Source organism: Scyliorhinus canicula, chromosome 6 (genome assembly GCF_902713615.1).
Source record: "Scyliorhinus canicula chromosome 6, sScyCan1.1, whole genome shotgun sequence".
In the NCBI taxonomy this organism is placed as follows: Eukaryota; Metazoa; Chordata; class Chondrichthyes; order Carcharhiniformes; family Scyliorhinidae; genus Scyliorhinus; species Scyliorhinus canicula.
In genome coordinates this window covers 5,624,363-5,649,092 of record NC_052151.1, presented here as the reverse complement: position 1 = coordinate 5,649,092, position 24,730 = coordinate 5,624,363, and the positions used below count along the sequence as shown (strand labels likewise).

Below are 24,730 nucleotides of genomic sequence, written 5' to 3'. Positions count from 1 at the left end.
GGATGCTCAGGTCTGTGCACCTCTGTCTTTCTACCACCAGATGAAGTTTTCACCTCCCTGTGAGAACAAGATGTGTAGATGCTGGCGTTGGACTGGGGTGAGCACAGTAAGGAATCTTACAACACCAGGTTAAAGCCCAACAGGTTTAGAACATAGAACAGCACAGAACAGGCCCTTCGGCCCTCGATGTTGTGCCGAGCAATGATCACCCTACTCAAACCCACGTATCCACCCTATACCTGTAACCCAACAACCCCCCCCCCCCCCCCCCCTTAACCTTACTTTTTAGGACACTACGGGCAATTTAGCATGGCCAATCCACCTAACCCGCACATCTTTGGACTGTGGGAGGAAACCGGGGCACCCGGAGGAAACCCATGCAGACTGTTTCGAATCACTAGCTTTCAGAGCTAGAGGTGGGTTCCAGAAACATATATATAGACAAATTCAAAGATGCAAGATGATACTTTGAATGCAAGTCTTTGCAGGTAGTTAAGTCTTTGCAGGTAATTAAGTCTTTACAGGACCAGACGGAGCAAGTGGAGAGAGGGGTAATCCCAGGTTAAAGAGATGGGAATTGTCTCAAGCCATGACAGTTGGTAGGATTTTGCAAGCCCAGATCAGATGGTGGGGGGGTGAATGTAATGCGACATGAATCCAAGGTCCCAGTTGAGGCCGTACTCATGTGGGGAACTTGGCTATAGGTTTCTGCTCGACGATTCTACGTTGTCGCGCGTCCTGAAGGCCGCCTTGGAGAACGCTTACCCGGAGATCAGAGGCTGAATGCCCTTGACTGCTGAAGTGTTCCCCGACTGGAAGGGAACATTCCTGTCTGAGAACAATACAGCTCTGGTCCTGGAATTTAGCTGTTTTTACGATCCAATTCCTGTACAAATTCTGGCGGCTTTCTCACAAACGCTTCCACCTTAAGCTTTAATTCTTTAGCTCTTCCCAGCCCTTGACACACACAGTTTGAAGGTTACTGACCTTTGGGAAAACTTGTACCGTCACTCTCAATATCTCTTTCCCAGATCTGTTGGTGTCTGTGCTCCTTTAACACAGGAATGTCTTCACAGATCTGACTACAATGCTTCTTAATATCGTATCATTATTATTTTTTTTCATTTAAAAAAAATAAATTTAGTGTAACCAATTCATTTTTTCCAATTAAGGGGCAATTTAGCATGCCCAATCCAGCTAGCCTGCACATCTTTGGGTTGTGGGGGTGAAACCCACGAAAACACGGGGAGAATGTGCAAACTCCAGACGGACAGTGACCCAGAGCCGGGATCGAACCTGGGACCTCGGCGCGTGAGGCAGCAGTGCGACTCACTGCGCCACCGTGCTGCCCCTGTATTATTATTATTAATATCGTCCAGCACAGGGAGAGAGAGGAGAGAGGGAGACTTCTGAGTCCTTGCTTCGATGGCTGCTTAACAGAACTCAACAAATCATCGTAGCCATGATGTGGAGATGCCGACGTTGGACTGGTGTGGCCACAGTAAGAAATCTTGCAACAACAGGTTTATTTCGAATCACTAGCTTTCGGAGCGCAGCTCCTTCATCAGGTGATTCACTTTAACCTGGTGTTGTAAGACTTCTTACTGTGAACAAAAGATGGCGCTCTCCAGAAGACCCGCCTTCTTCCCTGAAAGTTACTGACTGGCTTCACCAACCACAGCAGCACGGTTCAATTCCCGTACCAGCCTCCCCGATCAGGCGCCGGAATGTGGCGACCAGGAGCTTTTCACAGTAACTTCATTTGAAGCCAACTTGAGACATTAAGCGATTTTCATTTAATTTCATTTCATTTTTGTGTGCCACATTCGGAACATTGCATTTGACCCAATATTAGTACCTCATTTTTCTTAATGTTTCATTGCTACAACACTGACATCTAATTGCCAATAAGAAAAATTGCCCAGGTATGTCCTGTACACAAAAACCAGGACAAATCCAACCTGGTCAATTACCTCGATCATTAGTAAAGTGATGGAAGAGATCATCAGCAGTGCTGTCCAGCGGCACTTGCCCAGCAATAACCTGCTCACTGAAGTTCAGTTTGGGTTCTGCCATGGTCTCTCAGCTATTGACCTCATTACAGCCTTGACTCGCTTGACACAAACAATGACAAAAGAGCCGAACTCCAGAGGTGAGGTGAGAGAGGCATCAAGACAACATTTGAGCGAGTATGGCATCCAGAAGCCTAGCAAAACTGGAGTCAATGGGAATGGTTGGCAGGGATGGGGAACTCTCCACTGGTTGGAATCATGCTTAGCATAAAGGAAGATGGTTGTGGTTGTTGGAGGTCAATCATCGTAGTTCCAGGACATCACTGCAGGAGTTCCTCAGGGTACTGTCCCAGGCTCAACTAATTCAGCTGCATCATCAATGATCTTCCTTCCAATGTAAGGTCTGAAGTGGGGATGTTCGCTGATGATTACACAATATTCAGTACCATTCGCATCAGTTCAAATACTGAAACAGTCCATGTCCAAATGCAATGCAGACCTCAACAAGATCCAGCTTGGCCTGACAGTTGCAAGTAACATTTGCAGCACACAAGTGCCAGGCAATGGCCATCTCCAACAACCAAGAATCCAGCCATCGCCCCATGACATTCAATAAATCATAGAATCCCTACAATGCAGGAGGCCATTCAGCCCATCAAGTCTGCACCAACTCTCCAAAGATGAGTTAAGGGCAAGTGTGGACATGTGGAATTGTGATATAGTAGCCATCACAGAGATGTGGTTGAGGGACATCTTCACTCATGGTGCACCAGGCTCTCCACTGCGGTCGCCACTGTAGCAGTGTTGGTCTCAGTGCCATTCATTGCCGGCGCCATCTCCTGTGCCCGTAGCCTCTGGGACTCCTCCAAGCAGCTATGGATCTGCTGGAGTGAAGCTCATATCTCCCTCTGAATGTCTCGGCCGCTCCCTATCATCTCCCATCAGCTTCAGTAACCCTGTTCCAGAGGCTCAGCATCAAGCTGGGACCTAGCTGGGTCGCGGGATCCAGCACACCTCCAACTATTGTCTCACCTGAGGCTTCCTGCCTCCACCAGAGATGCATCAGCAACAGTTTGTTGCTCACCAGATTGTGCCCCAGAAGTCTGACCACTAACGTCCCACCGAGGTATTGTATCTGCGCTGGTGGAGGGAGTGCAGAAGGGGAAGGGGGATGGAGAGGGTTGGGGGTCGCCTGGGGGAAGTTGCTCCCTTGGGGGGTGGGAAATGGGATGTTGGTGTCGACTCACTCATGCTGCCCGGTGTAGGTCGTTGACCTTCTTCCGACACTGGAGGCCAGTCCTGGTCAAACAGTCTGAACTGACTGCTGCCGACACCTCGACCCAGACAGCACTGGCTGCCTTGTGGCTCACCCTCCGGGACACATAGGGGGAACAGGACATTCCTCCTGGCCTCCACCGTATCCAGGAGCCTCCCCTGGTTAGCTACCCCAAATCTTGGGGCTGGTCTCCTTGACACCATTGTTGCGAGCTGGCTGGGGATGGCTGAGCAAGTGCAGCTTAAGTTCTGTTTCATTGCTACAATACTGACTGCTAATTACCAATAAGAAAAATTGCCCAGGTATGTCCTGTACACAAAAACCAGGAAAAATCCAACCTGGTCAATTACCTCGATCATTAGTAAAGTGATGGAAGAGATCATCAGCAGTGCTGTCCAGCAGAACTTGCCCAGCAATAACCTGCTCACTGAAGTTCAGTTTGGGTTCTGCCATGGTCTCTCAGCTATTGACCTCATTACAGCCTTGACTCGCTTGACACAAACAATGACAAAAGAGCCGAACTCCAGAGGTGAGGTGAGAGAGGCATCAAGACAACATTTGAGCGAGTATGGCATCCAGAAGCCTAGCAAAACTGGAGTCAATGGGAATGGTGGGTGGGGGTGGGGAACTCTCCACTGGTTGGAATCATGCTTAGCATAAAGGAAGATGGTTGTGGTGGTTGGAGGTCAATCATCGCAGTTCCAGGAACATCACTGCAGGGGTTCCTCAGGGTAGTGTCCTAGTGAGCGAGTATGGCATCCAGAAGCCTTGTTGGCAGAGGGCCTGCGAGCGCGGTCCCAGCGAATCAGCGAGGAGCCCGTGAGGCCTCGTTAAGTGGACCAATTAATGCTGAATTGCATTGTCGGTTTTGCTGGACCTAGCGCCAGGAAACTCGCGGCAATTTCTGCTCACTACAACACTTGGAAATTGTTCCGGAAGATTGTACCCATAGCTTAGATAGAGTGGATTTCTTAAAATGTATACAGGAGAACATTTTAGGTCAATATGTAGAGGGCTCAACTGGGGACCACGCAATACTGGATCTAATTCTGGGGTGCACCCTGAGGAAACCCACGTAGACACGAGGCGAACTCCACACAGACATGGCTGGAATCGAACAAGGGATCATCTACAAGAAGCACTGCAGGAACTAATCTCGGCTGCTTAGACAACACCTTCCAAATTCACAGAATCCCACAGTGCAGAAGGAGGTAATTTGGCCCATCACGTTTGCACCGACCCACCAAAAGAACATCCTAACTAGGTCCACTCTCCCGCCCTATTCCCGTAACCCCATCTAATCTTCTACACTTCCGGGGTCCATATCCCTCTATTCCAATCCTAGTCTTGTATTTGTCAAAATGCCCCTTAAACGTTACTATCGTCCCTACTTCCACCACCTCCTCCGGCAGTGAGTTCCAGGCACCCACTACCCTCTGTGTAAAAAAACTTACCTTGTACATCTCCTCTAAACCTTGGCCCTCGCACCTTAAACCTATGCCCCTAGTAATTGACCCCTCTAACCCTGGGAAAAAGTCTCTGACTATCCACTCTGTCTATGCCCCTCATAATTTTGTAGACCTCTATCAGGTCGCCCCTCAACCTCCTTTGTTCCAGTGAGAACAAACCGAGTTTATTCAACCTCTCCTCATTGCTAATGCCCTCCATACCAGGCAACATCCTGGTAAATCTCTTCTGCACCCTCTCTAAAGCCTCCACATGCTTCTGGTAGTGTAGTGACCAGAATTGAACACTATACTCCAAGTGTGGCCTAACTAAGGTTCTATACAGCTGCAACATGACTTGACAATTTTTATACTCAATACCTTCTTGACTACCTTCTCCACCTGTGTTGCCCCTTTCAGTGACCTGTGGGCCTGTACACCAAGAACTCTCTGACTGTCAATACTCTTGAGTGTTCTGCCATTCACTGTATATTCCCTACCTGCATTAGACTTTCCAAAATGCATTACCTCACATTTGTCCGGATTAAACTTGATCTGCCATCTCTCCGCCCAAGTCTCCAAACGATCTAAATCCTGCTGTATCCTCTGACAGTCCTCATCGCTATCCACAATTCCACCAACCTTTGTGTCATCCACAAACTTACTAATGAAACCAGTTACATTTTCTCCAAATCATTTTTTATATATATATACTACGAAAAGCAATGGTCCCCGCACTGAACCCTGCTGAACACCACTAAACGCAGCCCTAGTAAACATCTTTTTAAACACCAACACTGATAACCCCACCACCCCCTAGACCAGGGGTGGGCAAACTTTTCCGTGCAAGGGCCACATTCAGAAATTCACAATTTTAAAGGGCCGCATAGTATATTAAGTGAAATAATTAATATTTAAAATAGCCAAAATAAAAGGTTTTTAAAGACAAAAAAGCAATTAATTTTTATTAATTAATATTTTAAAGTAGAAACTTCACATGAAACACATGTTGTGCCGAGCAATGATCACCCTACTCAAGTCAACGTAGCCACCCTATACCAGTAACCCAACAGCACCCCCCATTAACCTTAATTTTTATTTTATTTTTTAAATTTAAGACGGCCCGTGGGCCGTAGTTTGCCCACCCCTGCCTTACAATGATCCAGTACTCTATAGGTAACCCTTAGTAACTTTCCTAACAACATCCATAAGCCAAAACACTTTTTAACAAAGACAGTGACACCAGCGTGAAAAGCGGCGCCAACCACTCCGGCGTCAACGGTCCCCGATAATGAGGAATGCTCCCCTTCCTAGGGGGCTATGTCGGCGCCGGAGTGGTCCAGCAGCTCCAGCCGGTGCGGACCGGCCGGCTCGAGTTTGTGCATGCGCGCTACGGCCGGCGTGATTCTGCGCATGGATTCCCGTCTCCGCGCCGGCCGCCGGGCAATTTGATGGAGCCCTACAGGGGCCCGGCATGGAGGAACATAGGCCCTCATGGAACCAGCCCGCCCACCAATCGGTAGGCCCCTATCGCGGGCCAGGTCACCCTGGAGAAACCCCCCCCCCACTTTCCCGGGGTCCGACTTCGCCTCCCCCCCCCCCTCCAGGATGGCCCCCCCCCCACAGACACACCTTCCAGGTCCCGCGGTGTGGGATCTGAGTAACCCACGCCGGCGGTACCCGGCGGCCCATTCGGCATGTCGGGGCCCGGAGAATTGCCGGGGGGGGGGGGGGGGGTTAACGGGCCCCGACCGCCGTAGCGGCGATCCCACGGGTGCCCGAGATTCGGCGCTGGAGAATTGATGAGCCGGCGGCGGGGCACGATTCTCGCGTCCCCCCAGGGATTCTCCAACCTGACGCGGGGTCAGAAAATACCGTCCAATAGGTTTGAATTCTCTTCAGAAACAGGCATTACTTTGAAATCATCAAGTGATCTGGAAACATTCCCGTCTCCGCGCCAGCCCCCGGGCAATTTGGCGGAGACCTACAGGGGCCTGGCGTGGAGGAACATAGGCCCTCATGGAACCAGCCCGGCCACCGATCAGTAGGCCCCAATTTAGCTAGAAGCGAGAGAGAGGCCAAAATACATCTGCTTGGTTTGAATGCAGCTCTCCAACTGAAAGTGAAACTAAAATACAGAGCCAAAACGAGCTTCCAGCTTAAAACAAAAGTAAAAAGCAGAATCACATTCCTGCTCAGATCTTAAATCAGACCATAAGACTGTGCTCCTTCTCCCGGCTTACAAACAGAAACTCAAGCGGGAGAATCCAGCTAAGAAGGTTGTGCAGTGCTGGTCCGAGGAGACAGAAGAGCTCTTACGTGACTGCTTAGAGACAGTGGATTGGTCCATATTTAAGAACTCAGCGACTAACTTAAATGAGTATGCCACCACCGTCACAGACTTCATCAGCAAATGTGTGGACGACTGCGTGCCAAAGAAAGCAGTACGTACGTTTCCCCAACCGGAAACCATGGCTCAATCTCGAGATTGACTCCCTACTGAAGGACAGATCTGAGGCGTTCAAGGCAGACTACCCTGTCCTATACAATAAATCCAGGTACGACCTCTGCAAAGCCATCCGAGATGCCAAGAGAGAATATCAAACTAAGCTAGAGTCACAGACAGACTCTCGGCGGTTATGGCAAGGACTAAACAACATAACGGGCTACAAAGCGAAGCCGAGCAGTATCTCTGGCAGCAGCGCACCCCTCCCCGATGAACATAATACATTCTCTGCTCGGTAACCATCAATCCGCTGTCGAGTGCCCCAGCAGCCCATAATTCACCCATACCCACCATCAGTTTCCGAAGTCAGATCGGCCTTCCTGAAAGTGAACCCTCGGAAGGCGATGGGCCCGGACGGGATCGCTGGTCATGCACTCAGAGCCTGCGCATACCAGCTGGCAGAGGTATTCACAGACATCTTTAACCTATCCCCACTCCACTCCGAGGTCCCCATCTGCTTCAAGAAGACCACCTTCATACCGGTACCAAAGATGAACCAGGCAACATGCCTCACTGACTACTGCCCGGTGGCCCTGACGTCAGTTGTAATGAAGTGCTTCGAGAGGCTGATCATGAAGCGCATCACCTCCATACTCCCGGAACGCCTTGAACCACTTCAATTCGCATACCGTCACAACCGGTCCACATCAGACGCCATTTCCCTGGCCCTACACTCATCCCTAGAGGATCTCGAACAGAAGGACTCCTACATCAGACTCCTATTTATTGACTACAGCTCCGCCTTCAACACCATAATCCCAGCCAAGCTCATATCAAAGCTCCAAAACCTAGGACTTGGCTCTCCACTCTGCAACTGGATCCTTGACTTTCTGACCAACAGACCACAGTCAGTAAGAATGAACACCAACACCTCCTCCACAATAGTCTTCAATACCAGTGCCCCGCAAGGCTGCGTACTTAGCCCCCTACTCTACTCCCTGTAGACACACGACTGAGTGGCAAAATTTGGTTCCAACTCCATCTACAAGTTTGCTGACGATACGACCATAGTGGGCCGGATCGCGAATAACGACGAGTCCGAATACAGGAGGGAGATAGAGAACCTAGTGGAGTGGTGTAACGACAACAATCTCTCCCTCAATGCCAGCAAAACTAAAGAGCCGGTCATCGACTTCAGGAAGCAAAGTACTGTACACACCCTGTCAGCATCAACAGGGCCGAGGTGGAGATGGTTAGCAGTTTCAAATTCCTAGGGGTGCACATCACCAAAAATCTGTCCTGGTCCACTCACGTCGACGCTATCACCAAGAAAGCACAACAGCGCCTATACCCTCAGGAAACTAAGGAAATTCGGCATGTCCACATTAACCCTTACCAACTTTTACAGATACACCATAGAAAGCATCCTATCGGGCTGCATTACAGCCTGGTATGGCAACTGCTCGGCCCAGGACCGCAAGGAACTTCAGAGAGTCGTGAATACCGCCCAGTCCATCACACGAACCTGCCTCCCATCCATTGATTCCATCTACACCTCCCGCTGCCGGGGGAAAGCGGACAACATAATCAAGGATCCCTCACACCCGGCTTACTCACTTTTCCAACTTCTTCCATCGGGCAGGAGATACAGAAGTCTGAGAACACGCACGAACAGACTCAAAAACAGCTTCTTCCCCACTGTCACCAGACTCCTAAATGACCCTCTTATTGACTGACCTCATTAACACTACACCCTGTATGCTTCATCCGATGCCAGTGCTTATCCAAAGATGTGCGGGTTAGGTGGATAGGCCATGCTAAATTGCCCGTAGTGTCCTAAAAAAAAAGTAAGGTTAAGGGGGGGGGTTGTTGGGTTATGGGTACAGGGTGGATACGTGGGTTTGAGTAGGGTGATCATTGCTCGGCACAACATCGAGGGCCGAAGGGCCCGTTCTGTGCTGTACTGTTCTATGTTCTATCTAATGTAGTTACATTGTATATCTTGTGTTGCCCTATTATGTATTCTCATGTATTTTCTTGAATTTTGTTTAATTCCCTTTTCTTCCATGTACTGAATGATCTGTTGAGCTGCTTGCAGAAAAATACTTTTCACTGTACCTCGGTACACGTGACAATAAACAAATCCAATCCAATCCAATCCAAATACATCTGCTTGGTTTGAATGCAGCTCTCCAACTGAAAGTGAAACTAAAACACAGAGCCAAAACGAGCTTCCAGCTTAAAACAAAAGTAAAAAGCAGAATCACATTCCTGCTCCACCCACACAATTACATCACTGCAGCCATTTGATAACACACTTTTCTTAAAAGGACAGTCACATGACACTTGCCACAAACGATAGGACAGGCTTCCATCTTGTTACTGCGAAAGAAAGATAAGGACCCGGTGGAGTGTGGGTCATATAGACCCATTTCACTACTAAATGTAGATGCCAAGATTTTGGCAACGGTGTTAGCGTTAAGGCTGGAGGGGTGTCTCCCGAAGGTGATCGGGGAGGACCAGATGGGGTTCATTTCGGGAAGGCAGTTGTTTTCGAACGTGAGGAGGTTGCTGAATGTGGTCCTCTCTCCAGCAGAAGGTAGGGAGATGGAAGTGGTGGTAGCTCTGGATGCGGAGAAATCATTCGATCGGGTAGAATGGGGCTACCTGATGTCGGTACTAGAGAGGTTTGGGATTGGGCCAAAATTTGATGCATGGGTGCGTCTGCGATACAAAGAACCAAAGGCAAGTGTGCGTACAAATAATTCAAACTCGGGGTATTTTGCATTGCATCGGGGTACGAGGCAGGGTTGTCTTTTGTCCCCCTTTCTGTTTGCATTGGCTATAGACCCATTGGCCATTGTTCTCAGGAGCTTGGGTTTGTGGAAGGGGATAGTGAGTTGTGGGGTAGAACAGAGGGTGTCTCTATATGCAGGTGATCTGCTGCTATACATCTCGGAGCCGAGGGTATTGCTGGGGGTTATTATGGAGCTGCTACAGAGGTTTGGGAAGTTCTCAGGGTACAGGTTAAACAATTGAAAAGTAAGATTTTCATGGTCTCTGCACTGGGTGTGGGACCAGGGGTGGGAGGGCTGCCATTCTGCTTGGTCACGTCTCACTTTAAGTGTCTGGGGGTGCGGGTGGCTCGGGACTGGGCAGGGCTCCGGAAGTTTAATTTTACCAGTTTGGTGGGGAGGGTGAAGGCTGATTTGGCAAGGTGGACAATCTCCCTTTGTCATTGGCAGGTCGGGTACAGGCTGTCAATATCAATGTGTTGCCATGGTTTCGGGGGGGGCGGGGGGGGGGAGGTTCTCAGGATTAGAAAGGTGTTATTACAGAGAGGAAGGTGAGAGGGGGTCCCGGCCTCCGGAACTTGCTTTATATTATTGGACGGCAAATGCTGAGAAGGTGAGAGGATGGTGTAAGGGGGGAGAGGGCTCTGTGGATCAGGGTGGAGGGGAGGGCTCTGTGGGTCAGGGTGGAGGGGAGGGCTCTGTGGGTAAGGGTGGAGGGGACGGCTCTGTGGGTAAGGATGGAGGGGAGGGCTCTGTGGGTAAGGATGGAGGGGAGGGCTCTGTGGGTAAGGATGGAGGGGAGGGCTCTGTGGGTAAGGATGAGGGCGGGCTCTGTGGGTAAGGATGGAGGGGAGGGCCCTGTGGGTAAGGATCGTGGGCGGGCTCTGTGGGTAAGGTAGAAGGGGGGGGGCTCTGTGGGTAAGGATGGAGGGGAGGGCTCTGTGGGTAAGGATGGAGGGGAGGGCTCTGTGGGTAAGGGTGAAGGGGGACTCTGGGTAAGGATGGAGGGGAGGGCTCTGTGGGTAAGGATGGAGGGTAGGGTTCTGTGGGTAAGGGTGGAGGGGAGGGCTCTGTGGGTAAGGATGGAGGGGAGGGCTCTGTGGGTAAGGGTGGAGGGGAGGGCTCTTTGGGTAAGGATGGAGGGGAGGGCTCTGTGGGTAAGGATGGAGGGGAGGGTTCTGTGGGTAAGGGTGGAGGGGAGGGCTCTGTGGGTAAGGGTGGAGGGGAGGGCACTGTGGGTAAGGATAGAGAAGAGGGCTCTGTGGGTAAGGGTGGAGGGGTTGGCTCAGTGGGTCAGGGTGGAGGGGAGGGCTCTGTGGGTAAGGATGGAGGGGAGGGCTATGTGCGTAAGGATTGAGGGGAGGGCTCTTTGGGTACGGATAGAGGGGAGGGCTATGTGCGTAAGGGTGGAGGGCAGGGCCCTGTGGGTAAGGATGGAGGGGAGGGCTCTGTGGGTAAGGATGGAGGGGAGGGCTCTGTGGGTAAGGGTGGAGGGGAGGGCTCTTTGGGTAAGGATGGAGGGGAGGGCTCTGTGGGTAAGGATGGAGGGGAGGGCTCTGTGGGTAAGGGTGGAGGGGAGGGCTCTTTGGGTAAGGATGGAGGGGAGGGCTCTGTGGGTAAGGATGGAGGGGAGGGCTCTGTGGGTAAGGATGGAGGGGAGGGCTCTGTGGGTAAGGGTGGAGGGGAGGGCTCTGTGGGTAAGGATAGAGAGGAGGGCTCTGTGGGTAAGGGTGGAGGGGTTGGCTCAGTGGGTCAGGGTGGAGGGGAGGGCTCTGTGGGTAAGGATGGAGGGGAGGGCTATGTGCGTAAGGATTGAGGGGAGGGCTCTGTGGGTACGGATGGAGGGGAGGGCTATGTGCGTAAGGGTGGAGGGCAGGGCCCTGTGGGTAAGGATGGAGGGGAGGGCTCTGTGGGTAAGGATGGAGGGGAGGGCTCTGTGGGTAAGGGTGGAGGGGAGGGCTCTTTGGGTAAGGATGGAGGGGAGGGCTCTGTGGGTAAGGATGGAGGGGAGGGTTCTGTGGGTAAGGGTGGAGGGGAGGGCTCTGTGGGTAAGGGTGGAGGGGAGGGCTCTGTGGGTAAGGATAGAGAGGAGGGCTCTGTGGGTAAGGGTGGAGGGGTTGGCTCAGTGGGTCAGGGTGGAGGGGAGGGCTCTGTGGTTAAGGATGGAGGGGAGGGCTATGTGCGTAAGGATTGAGGGGAGGGCTCTGTGGGTACGGATGGAGGGGAGGGCTATGTGCGTAAGGGTGGAGGGCAGGGCCCTGTGGGTAAGGATGGTGGGCGGGCTCTGTGGGTAAGGATGGAGAGGAGGGCCCTGTGGGTAAGGGTGGAGGGGGGGGCTCTGTGGGTAAGGATGAGGGCGGGCTCTGTGGGTAAGGATGGAGGGGAGGGCTCTGTGGGTAAGGATGGTGGGCGGGCTCTGTGGGTAAGGATGGAGAGGAGGGCCCTGTGGGTAAGGGTGGAGGGGGGGCTCTGTGGGTAAGGATGAGGGCGGGCTCTGTGGGTATGGATGGAGGGGAGGGCTCTGTTGGTAAGGATGGAGGGGAGGGCTCTGTGGGTAAGGATGAGGGCGGGCTCTGTGGGTAAGGATGGAGGGGAGGGCTCTGTGGGTAAGGATGGAGGGGAGGGCTCTGTGGGTAAGGATGGAGGGGGGGCCTCTGTGGGTAAGGATGAGGGCGGGCTCTGTGGGTAAGGATGGAGGGGAGGGCTCTGGGGGTAAGGGTGGAGGGGAGGGCTCTGTGGGTAAGGATGGTGGGCGGGCTCTGTGGGTAAGGATGGAGGGGAGGGCTCTGTGGGTAAGGGTGGAGGGGAGGGCTCTGTGGGTAAGGATGGTGGGCGGGCTCTGTGGGTAAGGATTGAGGGGAGGGCTATGTGCGTAAGGGTGGAGGGCAGGGCTCTGTGGGTAAGGAAGGATGGAGGGGAGGGCTCTGTGGGTAAGGAAGGGTGGAGGGGAGGGCTCTGTGGGTAAGGGTGGAGGGGAGGGCTCTGTGGGTAAGGATGGAGGGGAGGGCTCTGTGGGTAAGGGTGGAGGGGAGGGCTCTGTGGGTAAGGATGGAGGGAAGGGCTCTGTGGGTAAGGGTGGAGGGGAGGGCTCTGTGGGTAAGGGTGGACGGGTGGGCTCTGTGGGTACAGGTGGAGGGGAGGGCTCTGTGGGTAAGGATGGAGGGGAGGGCTCTGTGGGTAAGGAAGGGTGGAGGGGAGGGCTCTGTGGGTAAGGAAGGGTGGAGGGGAGGGATCTAGGTAAGGGTGGTGGGGAGGGCTCTGGGTAAGGGTAGAGGGGAGGGCTCTGGGTAAGGGTGGAGGGGAGGGCTATGTGGGTAAGGGTGGAGGGGAGGGCTCTGTGGGTAAGGGTGGAGGGGAGGGCTCTATGGGTAAGGGTGGAGGGGAGGGCTCTGTGGGTAAGGGTGGAGGGGAGGGCTCTGGGGGTAAGGATGGTGGGGAGGGCTCTGTGGGTAAGGATGGAGGGCAGGGCTCTGGGTAAGGGTGGAGGGGAGGGCTCTGTGGGTAAGGGTGGAGGGGAGGGCTCTGTGGGTAAGGAAGGGTGGAGGGGAGGGCTCTGTGGGTAAGGAAGGGTGGAGGGGCGGGCTCAGTGGGTAAGGGTGGAGGGGCGGGCTGTGTGGGTAAGGGTGGAGGGGAGGGCTCTGTGGGTAAGGGTGGAGGGGAGGGCTCTGTGGGTAAGGGTGGAGGGGCGGACTCTGTGGGTAAGGAAGGGTGGAGGGGCGGGCCCTGTGGGTAAGGATGGAGGGGAGGGCTCTGTGGGTAAGGGTGGAGGGGAGGGCTCTGTGGGTAAGGGTGGAGGGAAGGGCTCTGTGGGTAAGGGTGGTGGGGCGGGCCCTGTGGGTAAGGAAGGGTGGAGGGGAGGGCTCTGGGGAAGGGTGGATGGGAGGGCTCTGTGGGTAAGTGTGGAGGGGAGGGCTCTGTGGGTAAGGATGAGGGCGGGCTCTGTGGGTAAGGGTGGAGGGGAGGGCTCTGTGGGTAAGGGTGGAGGGGAGGGCTCTGTGGGTAAGGGTAGAGGGGACGGCTCTGTGGGTAAGGGTGGAGGGGAGGGCTCTGTGGGTAAGGATGGAGGGGAGGGCTCTGTGGGTAAGGGTGGAGGGGAGGGCTCTGTGGGTAAGTGTGGAGGGGAGGGCTCTGTGGGTAAGGATGGTGGGCGGGCTCTGTGGGTAAGGGTGGAGGGGAGGGCTCTGTGGGTAAGTGTGGAGGGGAGGGCTCTGTGGGTAAGGAAGGGTGGAGGGGAGGGCTCTGTGGGTAAGGGTGGAGGGGCGGACTCTGTGGGTAAGGAAGGGTGGAGGGGCGGGCCCTGTGGGTAAGGATGGAGGGGAGGGCTCTGTGGGTAAGGGTGGAGGGGAGGGCTCTGTGGGTAAGGGTGGAGGGAAGGGCTCAGTGGGTCAGGGTGGAGGGGAGGGCTCTGTGGGTAAGGATGGAGGGGAGGGCTCTGTGGGTAAGGGTGGAGGGGCGGGCCCTGTGGGTAAGGAAGGGTGGAGGGGAGGGCTCTGGGTAAGGGTGGATGGGAGGGCTCTGTCGGTAAGTGTGGAGGGGAGGGCTCTGTGGGTAAGGAAGGGTGGAGGGGAGGGCTCTGTGGGTAAGGAAAGGTGGAGGGGAGGGCTCTCTGGGTAAGGATGGAGGGGAGGGCTCTGTGGGTAAGGGTGGAGGGGGGGGCTCTGTGGGTAAGGGTGTAGGGGCGGGCTCTGTGGGTAAGGAAGGGTGGAGGGGCGGGCTCTGTGGGTAAGGAAGGGTGGAGGGGCGGGCTCTGTGGGTCAGGGTGGAGGGGAGGGCTCTGTGGGTAAGGAAGGGTGGAGGGGAGGGCTCTGTGGGTAAGGGTGGAGGGGCGGACTCTGTGGGTAAGGAAGGGTGGAGGGGCGGGCTCTGTGGGTAAGGAAGGGTGGAGGGGCGGGCTCTGTGGGTCAGGGTGGATGGGAGGGCTCTGTGGGTAAGGAAGGGTGGAGGGGAGGGCTCTGTGGATAAGGAAGGGTGGAGGGGAGGGCTCTGGGTAAGGGTGGAGGGGAGGGCTCTGTGGGTAAGGAAGGGTGGAGGGGGGGGGGCTCTTGTACAGGGCCGGGGTTGTGGGCGATGGCAACAGCACCGCTCCCGATGGCCCCAGGGAAGTATTCAGGGATCAAGAGGTGGTGGCCCTCACGGAGGATTTGGAGGCAGTTTAGGCGGAATCATGGGTTCGGGTCAGGAAGGATGGATCTGAGGTTTTGGGGTTGGGATGAGAAGGGTGTCAGTGAAATGAAGGATTTGTTCCTTGAGGAACGATTGGCGAGTCAGGAAGAGTTGGGAGAGAAATCTGGGTTGACACAGAGAGAGGGGTAGGTATATGCAGGTGCTGGACTTGGCAAGGAAGATGTTCCCGAGCTTCCTGGTAGCTCCGGCTCCTTCGTTGTTGGAGGATGTGTTGTCAGCGGGGGGACTGGAGAAGGGAGTTATCTCAGTTATTTACAGGAGGATCCTGGAGGAGGATGGGGTTTCCATGGAGGGGATTAAGATGAAGTGGGAATAGGAAAGTGCTTGAAGGCGACTGTGGTGTGAGGTGTGACAGAGGGTGAATGCCTCAAATTCTTGTGCACGGTGGGGACTGATCCAGCTGAAGGCAATGTATAGGGTACACCTCACTAAATCAAGGCTGAGCCGGCTGTTCGAGTGGGTGGAGGATCTCTGGGAGCGATGTGGGACGCGTCCTGCAAATCATGTTTATATGTTTGCGTCCTGTCTGAAACTAGAACAGTTTTGGAGGTCGGTATTCAGGACAATCTCAGGGATCCTACATGTGGATATGAAGCATGGCCCCCCCACTAGAAGCCATATTTAGGGTATTGGACCAGCTGCAAGCAGGCACAGGGGCAGATGTCTTAACCTTCGCCTCGTTGATCGTTTCGAAAGTAGGTTTTGTTGGGGTGGGGATCAGCCTGTCCACCCTGTGTCTCGGTGTGGGGGGGGTTGTTAGGGTGGGGGTCAGCCTGTCCACCCTGTGTCTAGGGGGGGGGGGGGGGGGGGGGTGGTCAGCCTGTCCACCCTGTGTCTAGGTGTAGCGGGGCGGGGGGGGGGGGGTGGTCAGCCTGTCCACCCTGTGTCTCGGTGCGACGGGGGGGGGATCACTGGGGGTTGTTAGGGTGGGGGTCAGCCTGTCCACCCTGTGTCTCGGTGCGACGGGGGGGGGGGGGGATCACTGGGGGTTGTTAGGGTGGGGGTCAGCCTGTCCACCCTGTGTCTCGGTGCGACGGGGGGGGGGGATCACTGGGGGTTGTTAGGGTGGGGGTCAGCCTGTCCACCCTGTGTCTCGGTGCGACGGGGGGGGGGGATCACTGGGGTTTGTTAGGGTGGGGGTCAGCCTGTCCACCCGGTGTCTCGGTGCGACGGGGGGGGGGGATCACTGGGGGTTGTTAGGGTGGGGGGTCAGCCTGTCCACCCTGTGTCTCGGTGCGACGGGGGGGGGGGGGGGGGGGGGGATCACTGGGGGTTGTTAGGGTGGGGGTCAGCCTGTCCACCCTGTGTCTCGGTGTGGGGGGGGGGGGGGGGGATCACTGGGGGTTGTTAGGGTGGGGGTCAGCCTGTCCACCCTGTGTCTCGGTGTGACGGGGGGGGGGGGGATCACTGGGGGTTGTTAGGGTGGGGGTCAGCCTGTCCACCCTGTGTCTCGGTGCGAAGGGGGGGGGGGATCACTGGGGGTTGTTAGGGTGGGGGGTCAGCCTCTCCACCCTGTGTCTCGGTGTGGCGGGGGGGGGGGGATCACTGGGGTTTGTTAGGGTGGGGGTCAGCCTGTCCACTCTGTGTCTCGGTGCGACGGGGGGGGGGGGGGGTCACTGGGGGTTGTTAGGGTGGGGGTCAGCCTGTCCACCCTTTGTCTCGGTGCGACGGGGGGGGGGGGGGGGGGGGATCACTGGGGTTTGTTAGGGTGGGGGTCAGCCTGTCCACCCTGTGTCTCGGTGCGACGGGGGGGGGGGGGGGATCACTGGGGGGTTTGTTAGGGTGGGGGTCAGCCTGTCCACCCTGTGTCTCGGTGTGGCGGGGGGGGGGGGGGGGGTTGTTAGGGTGGGGGTCAGCCTGTCCACCCTGTGTCTCGGTGTGGCGGGGGGGGGGGGGGGTTGTTAGGGTGGGGGTCAGCCTGTCCACCCAGTGTCTAGGTGTGGTGGGGGGGGGGGGGGGGGGTCAGCCTGTCCACCCTGTGTCTAGGTGTGGCGGGGGGGGGGGGGGGGGGGGTTGTTAGGGTGGGGGTCAGCCTGTCCACCCTGTGTCTCGGTGTGGCGGGGGGGGGGGGGGGGGTTGTTAGGGTGGGGGTCAGCCTGTCCACCCTGTGTCTAGGTGTGGCTGGGGTGTTATTGGAGTTTTTGACCATAGAGAGGGTAAAGTTCAAACTGAGGGAGAGGAAGGAGAGGTTCTTCAATTGTTGGGGTTTGCCTCTTATGCATTTTTGGGAATTGGTTACCGTTGATTGTTGAGGGGGGTGAGATGGGGGGCAATGGGTTATTTATTTGTTTGGGGGTTGCTTGATGCTGTTTGGGTGTTGCATTGTGAAAATGTTGAAATATATATTTTTTGAAAAATGCATATATGGTTAATCACTTCAGACCAAAAAAGGATAACACTTAAGAAAAGGAGCAGGAGTACGCCATTTGGCTTTTCAAGCCTCCTCCATTCTTCAGCAAGGCCATGGCTAATATGCTCCTGGCCTCAACTCCATTTTCCTGCCTGCCTCTGAGGACATTTGACTGCCTGATAGATGAAGAATCTGTCTAACTCAGCCTTCAACATAGATATTAAATGACAGACTCCACTGCTCTCGGGAAATGAATTCCAAAGATCAGTGACCCCTGAGAAGAAATTCAGCTTAAATGGGAAATCGTACTTCCTGAAACTGTGCCCCTAGTTCCAGATTCCCCCACGAGAAGAAACATCTTCATAACATCTACCCAGCAGCTCTCCGGAATCTTAGATGTTTCAGTACGATCACCTCTCATTCTTCTAAACTCCAGTGAATATCGGCCCAATCTACTCAACGTTTCTTTGCACGGTGGGATTCATCCCAGGATTCAATCCAGTGAATTTAGTCAGAGCCGCTTTTAAAGCACTTCTATTCTTTCTTAAGTAAGGAGACCAAAACTGTACACAGTATTCTCGACGTGGTCTCAAAAATCCTATGTGTGGTTGGAGCAAGGCTTCCTATTACTGAGACTTGGTTCAGGGAAGGGCAGGACTGGCAACTGAATATCCCAGGGTATAGATGCTTCAGGAGGGATAGAGAGGGAGGTAGAAGGAGTGGAGGAGTTGTATTTCTAGTCAGAGATGATATCACAGCTGTGATTAAGGAGGACACTATGGAGGATTCGAGCACTGAGGCAATATGGGTGGAGCTGAGAAATAGGAAGGGTGCAGTAACATTGTTGGGACTTTAGTACAAACTTCCCAAAAGCGAGCATGAAGTAGAGGTACAAATATGCAGACAGATTATAGAAAAATGTAGGAGCAATAGGGTGGTTGTGATGGGAGATTTTAACTTCCCCAACATTGAATGGGACTCGTGTAGTGTTGGAGGTGCAGATGGAGCAGAGTTTGTAAGGAGCATCCAGGAGAGTTTTTTTAGAGCAGTATGTAAATAGTCCAACTCGGGAAGGGGCCATACTGGACCTGGTATTACATAGCATTTACAGTGCCGAAGGAGGCCATTCGGCCCATCGAGTCTGCACCGGCTCCTGGAAAGAGCACCCTACTCAAGGTTAACACCTCCACCCTATCCCCATAGTGCAATTTTGGACACTAAGGGCAATTTATCATGGCCAATCCACCTAACCTGCACATCTTTGGACTGTGGGAGGAAACCCACGCACACACGGGGAGGATGTGCAGAGTCCGCACAGACAGTGACCCAAGCCGGAATCGAACCTGGGACCTTGGAGCTGTGAAGCGATTGTGCTATCCACAATGCTACCGTGCTGCACAGAAGGGCGGGAAAAAGACTGGCAGGGCTACAGTCATAGGGGATTCAATTGTAAGGGGAGTAGACAGGCATTTCTGTGGTCGAAAACGAGACTCTCAAATGGTATGTTGCCTCCCGGGTGCTCGGGTCAGGGATGTCTCCGATCGGCTGCAGGACATACTAAAGGGGGAGCGTGAACAGCCAGTTGTCGTGGTGCATATAGGCACCAACGATATAGGTAAAAAAAGGGATGAGGTCCTACAAGCAGAATTTAGGGAGTTAGGAGATAAGTTTTAAAAGTAGGACCTCACAGGTAGTAATCTCAGGATTGCTACCAGTGCCACGGGACAGTCAGAGTAGAAATTCAAGAATAGTCAGAATGAATACGTGGCTTGAGAGATGGTGCAGGAGGGAGGGGGTTCAGATTTTTGGGACATTGGAACCGATTCTGGGGGCGGTGAGACCATTACAAACCGGATGGTCTACACCTGGGCAGGACTGGAACCAATGTCCAAGGGGGTGCTTTTGCTAACACTGTTGGGGAGGTTTTAAACTAATGTGGCAGGGGGATGGGAACCAGATTAGGAAGTTAGAGGTCAGTAAAGAAGCAGCAACTAAAGCCAGTAAGGTACGAGACAATTAACTCAATGTGACTAAGGGGAAGAGTAGACAGGGAAGAGATTATGAACGCAAAGGGACAGGTGGTCTGAGGTGCATTTGTTTTAATGCGAGAAGTTTAGCAGGTTAGGCAGATAAACTTAGGGCTTGGATCAGTACCTGGGAATATGATATTGGTATTACTGAGACTTGGTTGAGAGAAGGGCAGGACTGGCAACTGAATATCCCAGGGTATAGATGCTTCAGGAGGGATAGAGAGGGGGGGTAGAAGGGGTAGAGGAGTTGCATTACTCGTCAGAGATGATATCACAGCTGTGATTAAGGAGGGCACGATGGAGGATTCGAGCACTAAGGCAATATGGGTGGAGCTGAGAAATAGGAAGGGTGCAGTAACATTGTTGGGACTTTACTACAGACCTCCCAAAAGCGAGCTGGACCTGGTATTTGGGAATGATCCTGGCCAGGTGGTTGTTGTTTCAGTCGGTGATTACTTTGGGAATAGCGATCACAATTCCGTAAGTTTTAGAATACTCATGGACAAGGACAAGAGTGGTCCGAAAGGAAGAGTGCTAAATTGGGGAAAGGCAGAGTATAACAAAATTCAGCAGGAGCTAGGGAATGTGGATTGGGAGCAGCTGTTTAAGGGTAAATCCACATTTGAAATGTGGGAGTCTTTTAAGGAAAGGTTGATTAGAGTGCAGGACAGACATGTTCCTGTGAAAATGAGAGATAGAAATGGCAAGATTAGGGAACCATGGATGACGGGTGAAATTGTGAGACTAGCTAAGTTGAAAAAGGAAGTATTCTTAAGATCGAGGCAACTCAAAACTGATGAAGCTTTGGAGGAATATCGGGAAAGTAGGACGAATCTCAAACGTGCAATAAAGAGGGCTAAAAGGGGTCATGAAATATCTTTGGCTAACAGGGTTAAGGAAAATCCCAAAGCCTTTTATTCGTATGTAAGGAGCAAGAGGGTAACTAGAGAAAGGATTGGCCCACTCAAAGACAAAAGAGGGAATTTATGCGTGGACTCAGAGGAAATGGGTGAGATTCTTAATGAGTACTTTGCATCGGTATTCACAAAGGAGAGGGACAAGACGGATGTTGAGGCTAGGGATGGATGTTTAAATACTCTAGGTCAAGTTGTCATACGGAAGGGGGAAGTTTTGGGTATTCTAAAAGACATTAAGGTGGACACGTCCCCAGGACCGGATGGGATCTATCCCAGGTTCCTGAGGGAAGCGAGGGTTGAAATAGCTGGGGCCTTAACAGACATCTTTGCAGCATCCTTGAGCACGGGTGAGGTCCCGGAGGACTGGAGGATTGCTAATGTTGTCCCTTTGTTTAGGAAGGGTAGCAGGGATAATCCAGGGAATTATAGACCTGTGAGCTTGACGTCAGTGATAGGCAAACTGTTGGAGAAGATACTGAGGGATAGGATCTATTCACATCTGGAAGAAAATAGACTTATCAGTGATAGGCAGCATGGTTTTGTGCAGGGAAGGTCATGTCTTACAAACCTAATAGAATTCTTTGAGGAAGTGACAAAGTTAATTGATGAGGGAAGGGCTGTAGATGTCATATACATGGACTTTAGTAAGGCGTTTGATAAGGTTTCCCATGGCAGGTTGATGGAAAAAGTGAAGTCGTATGGGTTTCAGGGTGTACTAGCTAGATGGATAAAGAACTGGCTGGGTAACAGGAGACAGAGAGTAGTGGTGGAAGGGAGTGTCTCAAAATGGAGAAAGGTGACTAGTGGTGTTCCACAGGGATCCGTGCTCGGACCACTGTTGTTTGTGATCTACATAAATGACCTGGAGGAAGGTATAGGTGGTCTGATGAGCAAGTTTGCAGATGATACTAAGATTGGTGGAGTTGCAGATAGCGAGGAGGACTGTCAGAGAATACAACAAAATATAGATAGATTGGGGAGTTGGGCAGAGAAATGGCAGATGGAGTTCAATCCAGGCAAATGCGAGGTGATGCATTTTGGAAGATCAAATTCAAGAGCGGACTATATGGTCAATGGAAGGGTCCTGGGGAAAATTGATGTACAGAGAGATCTGGGAGTTCAGGTCCATTGTACCCTGAAGGTGGCAACGCAGGTTGATAGAGTGGTCAAGAAGGCATACAGCATGCTTGCCTTCATCGGACGGGGTATTGAGTACAAGAGTAGACAGGTCATGTTACAGTTGTATAAGACTTTGGTTAGGCCACATTTGGAATACTGCATGCAGTTCTGGTCGCCACATTACCAGAAGGATGTGGATGCTTTAGAGAGGGTGCAGGGGAGGTTCACCAGGATGTTGCCTGGTATGGAGAGTGCTAGCTATGAAGAAAGGTTGAGGAGATTAGGATTGTTTTCATTGGAAAGACGGAGGTTGAGGGGGGACCTGATTGAGGTCTACAAAATTATGAGAGGTATGGACAGGGTGGATAGCAACAAGCTTTTTCCAAGAGTGGGGGTGTCAGTTACAAGGGGTCACGATTTCAAGGTGAGAGGGGGAAAGTTTAAGGGAGATGTGCGTGGAAGGTTTTTTACGCAGAGGGTGGTGGGTGCCTGGAACGCTTTACCAGCGGTGGTAGAGGCGGGCACGATAGCATCATTTAAGAGGCATCTAGACAGGTATATGAACGGGCGGGAACAGAGGGAAGTAGACCTTGGAAAATAGGAGACAGGTTTAGATAAAGGATCTGGATCGTTGCAGGCTGGGAGGGCCGAAGGGCCTGTTCCTGTGCTGTAATTTTCTTTGTTCTTTATTTTTCTATTCCATTACACTTCCAATAAAATCCATTTGTCTTCCTAATTACTTGCTGTCCCTACATGCTAATGGCTTGTAGTCTCTGTCCATTTAAATAATCTGCTTTTCTCTTTGCCTGCCAAAGTCAACAATTCCCATTTTCCAACATTTTACTCAACTACTAAATTTTTACCCACTCATTTAACCTATCCCTTTGCAAACTTTTTGCATCCTCCCCACAACTTGCTTTCCTACCTGTTTTTGCATCATCAGCAAATTTGGCAAAAAGATAGTCGGTTCCTTCATCCGAATCATGAGTATAGATTGTAAACAGTTGAGGCTCCAGCATTGAACCTTGTGCCCTACAAGTTACAGTTTTCCAACTTAAAAATGATCCATTTCCTGGCAGTTAGCCAATCCTCTATCCATGCTAATAATATATTACCCACAACACCATGAGCTCTTGCATTGTATAATAATCATTTATGTTGCACCTTTATCAAATGACTTTTGAAAATCCACATCCACTACATCCGCCTTTATTCACGGAGTGTTACATCTCAAAGAATTCTAATAAATTTGATTGATGAAATTTCTAATTAATTCTGTCTCATTACAAATTATATAGATCTAAGATAGCTTTATCCCTAGCCGCTACCACAATGTATTGGTCCATGAAACAATCATGAAAACATTTTACAAACTTATCTGCAGTGCTAATTTGAATGTCCTGGTCAATGTGAAGAATAAAGTCACCCACATTTATTACACTGCTTTTACAAGCTCCAGTAATTTCTTGTTTAATGCTTTGTACAATGGTATTGACCAGTGTTCGGGAGCATAAATACTTCCACCATTGCTTTCTGATTTCTGCTTATCGTAATTTCCACCAATATTGATTCTACTTCAGGATCTTCTGAGGCTAGACCCTTTCTCACTAATGTCCTCATTTCATCTTTTACTAAGAGGATGACCTCTCCTGCTTTGCCATTCTGTCTGTCTTTTTGAGCTATTTGAGCTTGATGGACCAGAATAGCATATACATGGGAAGCCAACCTTCCCAACCCCTTCAAGCCACACACCATCCCGACTTCTAACTATATCGATATTGGGTCAAAATCCTGGAACTCTCGTTCTAACAACACTGTGCATAAATATGAACTGCAGCAGTTCAAGAAAGCAGCTCACCCGTAGTGTCCTAAAAAGTAAGGTTAGGGGGGGGGGGGTTGTTGGGTTACGGGTATAGGGTGGATACGTGGGTTTGAGTAGGGTGATCATGGCTCGGCACAACATCGAGGGCCGAAGGGCCTGTTCTGTGCTGTAATGTTCTATGTTCTCAACGGAATGGGCAATAAATGCTGTTCTAGTCAGCGTCAGCTACATTCGTGAAAGTGCTGAAAAAAATAATTCTGTTGAAATTGCAGTTAGTTAGCCCAACCATGTTGCATTGGATAGTCTGCAGTTTCACAAAGGTTTACGGGTATAAATAAGATCACTGTTCTGATCGTTCAGTGAATTTGATGGGAAAAGTTTTTTCTGTATAAACCCGAGCTTATGGTTTGAATTTTTTTTAAATACTTCAGGTGGGAGGAATTGTGTTCAAATTTCTGTTGTTGAGCTTTAAAGATTACCTCGCTTTGATGGGAAGCATGGTAGCTCAGTGGTTAGCACTGTTGCTTCACAACTCCAGGGTCCCAGGTTCGAAAGTCCCGAAAGATGTGCTGTTAGGTAATTTGGATATTCTGAATTCTCCCTCTGTGACCCGAACAGGTGCCGGAATGTGGCGACTAGGGGCTTTTCACAGTAACTTCATTGCAGTGTTAATGTAAGCCCACTTGTGACAATAAAGATTATTATTATTTGAAATGTTCGCCCATCTTCACCTTCAATGGGAATAGCTCTAGTTCTTGGATTAGAGCATTAAAAAAATTCTGACACTTTTATTTGCAGGTGGTGATAAACTGTGCCATTCCGAAGGGGCTGAAATACAACCAGGCCACACAGACCTTTCATCAGTGGCGAGATGCCAGGCAGGTGTATGGCCTAAACTTTGGCAGCAAAGAAGATGCCAATGTGTTTGCAAGTGCCATGATGCATGCCTTGGAAGTGCTAAATTCCCAGGATTCAGGTACATGTTCCAAATCTTGATTTAAGTGATTGTAGTTTCCAACATTTCTTCAGGAATGAGGAGGACTTCCACTTTGATTTGATGGGTTCTGAGATGGTTGGTAAGTCCAATGTGCTATCTGCAGACTGTAGAAGTACTACTCTGTAGAATGCTACTGTAGAAGTGTTACTAGACTCGTGAATGACCCTCTTATGGACTGAACTGTTATCTCTTTGCATCTTCTCTACTGTTGTAGCACTATACTCAGTATGCTTCACCCAATGCCAATGTCTATGTATTTACATTGTGTATTTATCGTATGTCCTATGTTTTTTCATGTATGGAACGAGCTGCCTAGACTATACGCATAACAAAACTT

General features: G+C 51.8%; 1 protein-coding gene across 3 annotated transcripts in view; it reads left to right on the top strand.

Annotated features, from left to right (window-relative positions):
- The window catches only part of enah (ENAH actin regulator), a 482,877-nt gene that overhangs the window by 249,572 nt on the left and 208,575 nt on the right, over nucleotides 1-24,730 (top strand). For all 3 annotated transcript variants that reach the window (XM_038798926.1, XM_038798924.1, XM_038798927.1), the window contains one exon: nucleotides 24,195-24,372. In XM_038798926.1, the coding sequence (XP_038654854.1) occupies nucleotides 24,195-24,372 (178 nt within the window). The remainder of the gene's footprint in view (nucleotides 1-24,194; nucleotides 24,373-24,730) is intronic.